This window comes from Oncorhynchus nerka, linkage group LG8, assembly GCF_034236695.1.
Source record: "Oncorhynchus nerka isolate Pitt River linkage group LG8, Oner_Uvic_2.0, whole genome shotgun sequence".
Classification (NCBI taxonomy): Eukaryota; Metazoa; Chordata; class Actinopteri; order Salmoniformes; family Salmonidae; genus Oncorhynchus; species Oncorhynchus nerka.
Genome location: NC_088403.1, coordinates 31,475,208 through 31,482,707, shown reverse-complemented (window position 1 = coordinate 31,482,707; position 7,500 = coordinate 31,475,208). Strand labels below are relative to the sequence as shown.

Genomic DNA, 7,500 nt, shown 5'->3' with positions numbered 1-7,500 from the left:
AGGTTTGAAAGGCAGAGAGGAGCTGCAGTCTCTGTGATTCGCCTCCGCAGGGGGGCCTGTCCAGACCTTCCGCTACCGTGCCTCTCCCGTCTGATCCACGGCCGCACCGCGCACAACACATGGCATTTATGGTTTACCAAAATTGTGGTGTAATTATTGTGTGGTGGGGGGAGACAAGCAGTTCCTGTTCCACTATTCCCCTCGCGCTGCGCTGATCCTGCCTGTGGTTATGGTCTGGTGTAGTACTGCTGGATCTGGTCATGAGAGGACACACACACACACACACAGGAGAAAAGACACACAGGCAGGAGAGGCATGGCTGAGAATACAAACACACACATAGCAAACAGAAAGAACACACACACACACACACACACACACACACACACACACATTGAGACATTGAGAACGTTCATTTCTGAAAGAGGGAGGGAGAGAGAAAGGGGGAAAGGAAAGGGAGGGAGTGAGAAAGGGAGGGAGGACATACTTGATCCTGTCATCCATTTGACTCACCTACCTGTCCTTTATCCCGCGGTGGCATAAGACGATGACGTCCTTAACATATTCCTGCAGCTTTGTCTCTCCATTACATTACAGCATTCTGTAATATAAGGGTGAAATGAGAAGGAAGGAGGGAAGGAGAGAGGGATGGGGGGAATGAGAAGGAAGGAGAGAGGGATGGGGGAATGAGAAGGAAGGAGGGAAGGAGAGAGGGATTGGGGGAATGAGAAGGAAGGAGGGAATGAGAGAGGGATGGGGAATGAGAATGAAGGAGGGAAGAGAGAGGGATTGGGGGAATGAGAAGGAAGGAAGGAAGGAGAGAGGGATGGGGAATGAGAAGGAAGGATAGAGGGATGGGGGAATGAGAAGGAAGGAGGGAAGGAGAGAGGGATTGGGGGAATGAGAAGGAAGGAGGGAAGGAGAGAGGGATTGGGGGAATGAGAAGGAAGGAGGGAAGGAGAGAGGGATTGGGGGAATGAGAAGGAAGGAGGGAAGGAGAGAGGGATGGGGGAATGAGAAGGAAGGAGAGAGGGATGGGGGAATGAGAAGGAAGGAGGGAAGGAGAGAGGGATTGGGGGAATGATAAGGAAGGAGGGAAGGAGAGAGGGATGGGGGAATGAGAAGGAAGGAGGGAAGGAGAGAGGGATTGGGGGAATGAGAAGGAAGGAGGGAAGGAGAGAGGGATGGGGGGAATGAGAAGGAAGGAGGGAAGGAGAGAGGGATGGGGGGAATGAGAAGGAAGGAGGGAAGGAGAGAGGGATGGGGGAATGAGAAGGAAGGAGGGAAGGAGAGAGGGATTGGGGGAATGAGAAGGAAGGAGGGAAGGAGAGAGGGATGGGGGAATGAGAAGGAAGGAGGGAAGGAGAGAGGGATTGAGGGGAATGAGAAGGAAGGAGGGAAGGAGAGAGGGATGGGGGAATGAGAAGGAAGGAGGGAAGGAGAGAGGGATGGGGGAATGAGAAGGAAGGAGGGAAGGAGAAAGGGATGGGGGAATGAGAAGGAAGGAGGGAAGGGAGAGAGGGATTGGGGGAATGAGAAGGAAGGAGGGAAGGAGAGAGGGATGGGGGGAATGAGAAGGAAGGAGGGAAGGAGAGAGGGATGGGGGGAATGAGAAGGAAGGAGGGAAGGAGAGAGGGATGGGGGAATGAGAAGGAAGGAGGGAAGGAGAGAGGGATGGGGGGAATGAGAAGGAGAGGGATGAGAGAGGGATGGGGGGAATGAGAAAATACTTGTCAGTGTCGCTTTGACATTCAATTTGAATAGTTGCATCTGTGTCCATGTCATCGAATGTTTTATAACCGTTCAGATATTTAATTCTACAGGTAATAGCTTATTCCTTTTGATCCCTGGGTTTGAATGATATTTCCTTCAGCCGTTGCTTATGAAACTGTAAGGCCCACCTGGGATTGTTATCTTCAAACTTAGCCTGCAAAACGTTGTTGTTATCCATCTATCTAACTCCTCATACTGCGGACTCTCTCTCCCATGTCTCTGCACATCTCTTCTGTCAGTCATGTCACTCCTCAGTGTCTTTGTGTTGTTTTTGGCAGAGCAGTCTTCAGCTGAACACACACACACACACACACACACACACACACAATCTTCGGCTTCTACCATCTGTCTCCTACTTCTCTCTCTGTGCCGAAACACTCAGACTCTTCCTCTTGCCAAAGTCACTGAGTTTGTATTTTTTTCACTGAGTCCTGGAAACCTTGTGAAGAGGGATGGCGTGCTGCCGACTCAGAGTGCTCCTCTCTCCTCTCTCCTTGGGGAGGGAAGAAGCCAGGCCAGCTGTTATGAGAGTTTAGCAGTGATTCTTCCTCGTGACTCCCTCGTTGTCTCGCTAATCAACAGGACAGGACTCCCTGACTCTGACCTGTCTCAGCTCATATACACAGCTCTGTATCAGACGCAGGTGCTCAAGAGGAGAGGACAGAGTACGTATTTGCGTGTTGGATGGGGGTGTGCGGCGGGAGCGGTGTGTGTGTGCGTGCACTCTCTTCTGTTCCGGTGTGTGTCTGCGTGTGTGTATAGCTGCACGTGTGTGTGTGTCTGTGTGTGAGCATTCTAGAGTTTCTTCCTTCTTATCTTATTCGTGGCCAGATGATCTCACCTGACCTCACCACACTGAGCTGTGATTGTGTCTAGAGGTTAAAGGTCACAGACAGGACCTGATACCCCCTCAGGTGAGGAACAGACAATACCCCCAGCTGGCCTACATTGATACAGATAGACCAGCCTTCTGCTTCTGTCTGCTCTGTTCACCCGCACTACCCAAGATCAATGTCTGACTACACCTGGACTGCACGCTCACATACCTCCCCCACCCCATATCAGATACGGACATCCATATGCTCAATAAACTGATCTCTCTCTATCACTCTCTCCTCTCCTCCTCCCCTCTCCTCCTCCCCTCTCCTTTCCTCTCCTCCTCTCCTCTCCTCCTCTCCTCCTCCCCTCTCCTTTCCTCTGCTCCTCCTCTCCTCCTCCTCCTCTCCTCCTCCCCTCTCCTTTCCTCTCCTCCCTCCTCTCCTCCTCCCCTCTCCTCCTCCCCTCTCCTCCTCTCCTCTCCTCCTCCCCTCTCCTTTCCTCTGCTCCTCCTCTCCTCCTCCCCTCTCCTCCTCCCCTCTCCTTTCCTCTGCTCCTCCTCTCCTCCTCCCCCTCCACCCGTCTCTCAGCAGGTCCAGGGGCAGCTGCCTCCGTTGATGATCCCTGTGTTCCCTCCAGACCAGAGGACTCTGGCTGTAGCTGCTGCTCAGCAAGGATTCCTGCTGCCTCCCGGATTCAACTACAAACCAGGCTGCAGTAAGTACTAACAGTCTCTTCAAACTGACTATTCTCTGTGGGTCTAGATTGGGACATGTCGGTGGTGTTGTTGCCACGCCACTACAAGTGTATTTTCTACAGAGACAGGGACCCTCTCTCTCTCTCTCTCTCTCAATCTCTCTCTCTCTCTCTGTCTCTGTCTATTGGCTCATTCCTTCGCTTGGCTCATCCTTTTGTCTCCATTAAAAATTTTCCAGATTATTCTTTTTTGAAAGCAACAAAAAAAAGCCTCATCCTGTGGGACTTGTTGTTGGCCGCGGCAGTCCGGCTGTGAGGCAATGTGTTGTTTACCGCGAGAAGCAACACGTGTGTGCCAGGAACGGGCATTCCGAATACCGTAGGAACACGCCAGGGGGTAGCGTGACCTGCCCCAGGTTCCCTCACATTAACACGGGCCACCGCCAGAACATGCGTCCAACGCGCCTCACACACGCCTGTCCAACAATCCTCGCGCTCGCCTCCCCCTACAGACAGACAGACTGGTCTCTCTAAGGTCCAGCTCATCCCCCAGAAACTAACAGCTTCCTAAACAAGTCTCCTTCCAGTTTCAATTAATGCCATTATGTGCCAATCCTCGCCCACCACCCACCGCCCACCGCCCACTTAAAGACCCCCACTGTCTGGGAGGAATATTACTGTCTTTTCTCTGCCTGAGCCAAGGAGAATGGTGTTGCCCTGAATGACAGATAGGGCTGCTGTCCTTCTGAAGCATCAACACTTGTTGACTTATATATGGGTTATAGTACATACTGTACACCAGTGGTTCTCAATCCTGGTCCTGGGGAACCAACGGGGAACGCACTTTTGTTTTGGCCCTAGCACTACGCAGCTGATTCAAACCATCAACTCATCATCAGGCTTTGATGATTTGAATCAGGTGTGTAGTGCTAGGGCAAAAACAAAAATGCGCACCCCTTTGGGAGAGTGCACAGACAAAGAGCGATTGCAGAAAGAGGGTGCAGACGGATGGAACAGAGACAGAGAGAGAGGAAAAGAAAGAGAGAGAACAGAAAGAACGCTGCAGCGGTGACGTCGCCCTCTCTGGCTTAATTACGTCCAGGGCGTCTTTATCGTCCCAAGGACCAGGATTGAGAATCACTGCTGTACATAGTAAACACCACACACTGTAGACAGAACACACACACACAAATACAACATTTGCCCAGTGAGGCCTCCACTCTTGTCCCTATCCATCCATCCCTCCCTCTCTCTCCCTCTCTCTCAGTGAGAACTCTCTGTCCCACCCAGTAGTCTAGGGAGATGCATCTCTCTCTCTCCCTCTCAGTGAGAACTCTCTGTCCCACCCAGTAGTCTAGGGAGATGCATCTCTCTCTCTCCCTCTCAGTGAGAACTCTCTGTCACACCCAGTAGTCTAGGGAGATGCATCTCTCTCTCCACCCCGCTCAGTGAGAACTCTGTCCCACCCAGTAGTCTAGGGAGATGCATCTCTCTGGCCAAGAGCAACATGTTTGCTTTCTTTATTTCTCTCTTTTGTTACAGCCGTGTCCCCATGAGGAGCATGAATATCTGCCTCTCCGTTGTTTGTTTAAGGAGCAGGAGGCAAAAACGGTTGTGTCCCAAATGGCACCCTATTCCCTGCATAGCGCACTACTTTTGACCAGCGCCGCATCGGTAGTGCACAATGTAGGGAATGCTGGGATGCTGCCTGTCTCCCAGAATACACATCCACTGAAATAAGGATCCCTCCAAAAAATGCTACTTGAACCCTGGCATTTTTTATGTCCCGGAGTCGTATGGGAAAAATGTTGAATGCTGAAGTCTGGATTACTGCTTATTGAGAAGAGGTCCTGGGTGGGGTCCTGGGTCAGGACTGATTGTTACAAGGCTGGGCACACACACACACACACACACACACACACACACACACACTAGTGCCATGGCCGGAGCCGAGAGACCCAGTGTATTGTCCTGATATAGCATTGTGACGAAGTCACTCTGGGACCCAGTCAGATATGCAGGGTCATACCCTGAGAACAGTGTGATGTATTAGCATCACTGTTTATATCTGACTGTCTATGCCTAGTGGCAGTAATATTCCACCACCATGGCATTCATTTTATTAGATACACCCTTTAATGAAATAAATACATCCATTTATCATAACACGAGTATCTTTCACTCTCTGATGTTCTGTTTTACACAAATAACACACTATAATACAACTGTTTAGGAGGAATAAGAACACCGGTGGCTTGTTGAACCCGGTCAACCTTTGGTCCTCATGTCCTCCCTCTATCCTTCCTTCCTCCTATCTTTCCCTCCATCCCTCCTCCCCTCTGTCTTCTCCCTCCATCCCTCCTCGCTCTGTCTTCTCCCTCCATATTTCCTCCCTCTGTCTTCTCCCTCCATGTCTTCTCCCCCGTCTTCTCCCTCCATCCCTCCTCCCCTCTGTCTTCTCCCTCTATCCTTCCTTCCTCCTATCTTTCCCTCCATCCCTCCTCCCCTCTGACTTCTCCCTCCGTCCCTCCTCCCTCTGTCTTCTCCCTCCATGTCTTCTCCCCGTCTTCTCCCTCCGTCCCTCCTCCCTCTGTCTTCTCCCTCCATCCCTCCTCCCCTCTGTCTTCTCCCTCCGTCCCTCCTCCCTCTGTCTTCTCCCTCCATCCCTCCTCCCCTCTGTCTGCTCCCTCTGTCCCTCCTCCCTCTGTCTTCTCCCTCCATATCTCCTCCCCTCTGTCTTCTCCCTCCATCCCTCCTCCCCTCTGTCTTCTCCCTCCGTCCCTCCTCCCCTCTGTCTTCTCCCTCCATCCCTCCTCCCCTCTGTCTTCTCCCTCCGTCCCTCCTCCCTCTGTCTTCTCCCTCCATATCTCCTCCCCTCTGTCTTCTCCCTCCATCCCTCCTCCCCTCTGTCTTCTCCCTCCGTCCCTCCTCCCTCTGTCTTCTCCCTCCGTCCCTCCTCCCTCTGTCTTCTCCCTCCGTCCCTCCTCCCCTCTGTCTTCTTCCTCCATCCCTCCTCCTCTCTGTCTTCTCCCTCCATCCCTCCTCCCCTCTGCCTTCTCCCTCCGTCCCTCCTCCCTCTGTCTTCTCCCTCCATATCTCCTCCCCGTGTCTTCTCCCTCCATCCCTCCTCCCCATGTCTTCTCCCTCCATCCCTCCTCCCCTCTGTCTTCTCTCTCCATCCCTCCTCCCCATGTCTTCTCCCTCCATCCCTCCTCCCCATGTCTTCTCCCTCCATCCCTCCTCCCCATGTCTTCTCCCTTCACCCCTCCTCCCCTGTCTTCTCCCTCCATCCCTCTGTCTTCTCCCTCCATCCCTCCTCCCCATGTCTTCTCCCTCCGTCCCTCCTCCCTCTGTCTTCTCCCTCCATCCCTCCTCCCCATGTCTTCTCCCTCCATCCCTCCTCCCCGTGTCTTCTCCCTTCACCCCTCCTCCCCCGTCTTCTCCCTCCATCCCTCTGTCTTCTCCCTCCATCCCTCCTCCCTCTGTCTTCTCCCTCAATCCATCCAGTTGTACAACTGCCTAGGTATCTCCCTTTCCCTTCCCTTTCCTCCCCATCTCCTCTCTCCATCCCTCCTCCCCCTATCTTCTCCCTCCATCCCTCCTTTCTGCCCCCAGCCCTGACCTTTCCCTCCCATAGTAATTACACAGGCCTAGCTATCTGCAGATGGGTGCTAATAACCTGCTCCATTCTTTTTTATTTCCTATTCTCTCCATCCCTGATTCATCAGCCTTCACTTACTGCCGACATGGCCTACTAAGAGAGAGAGGACAGACAGACAGACAGACAGAGAGAGTGTGAGAGAGCGAGAGAGAGAGAGAGAGAGAGAGAGAGAGAGAGAGAGAGAGAGAGAGAGAGAGAGAGAGAGAGAGAGAAAACAAGCACAGAGAGAAAGTGCACAGACAAAGAGTGATTGCAGAAAGCGGGTGCAGACGGATGGAACAGAGACAGAGAGAGAGGAAAAGAAAGAGAGAGAACAGAAAGAACGCTGCAGCGGTGACGTCGCCCTCTCTGGCTTAATTACGTCCAGGGCGTCTTTATCTTTGAACACCTTCAGAGTCTTTGTCAGGAGGTATTAGAGAGAGGCCACACAATCAGCCTTTCATTAGGACGCACCAGACACAGGACAATGGAGGGCTTTAGAACGGACCGGAGAAAGGGAGGGAGCTCAGACGGAGGGAGGGAGGGAGGGAGGGAGAGAGGGAGGGAGAGAGGGA

The 7,500-nt window shown here is 52.7% G+C and overlaps 1 protein-coding gene across 12 annotated transcripts in view; it reads left to right on the top strand.

Moving 5' to 3' along the window:
• Positions 1–7,500, top strand: part of LOC115133820 (transcription factor SOX-5-like) — a 212,015-nt gene that overhangs the window by 171,957 nt on the left and 32,558 nt on the right. For 8 of the 12 annotated variants that reach the window (XM_065021686.1, XM_065021688.1, XM_065021691.1 and 5 more), the window contains one exon: positions 3,180–3,306. In XM_065021686.1, coding sequence (XP_064877758.1) covers positions 3,180–3,306 — 127 coding nt within the window. The remainder of the gene's footprint in view (positions 1–3,179; positions 3,307–7,500) is intronic. The other 4 variants (XM_065021694.1, XM_065021692.1, XM_065021690.1 and 1 more) reach the window with 1 other exon arrangement.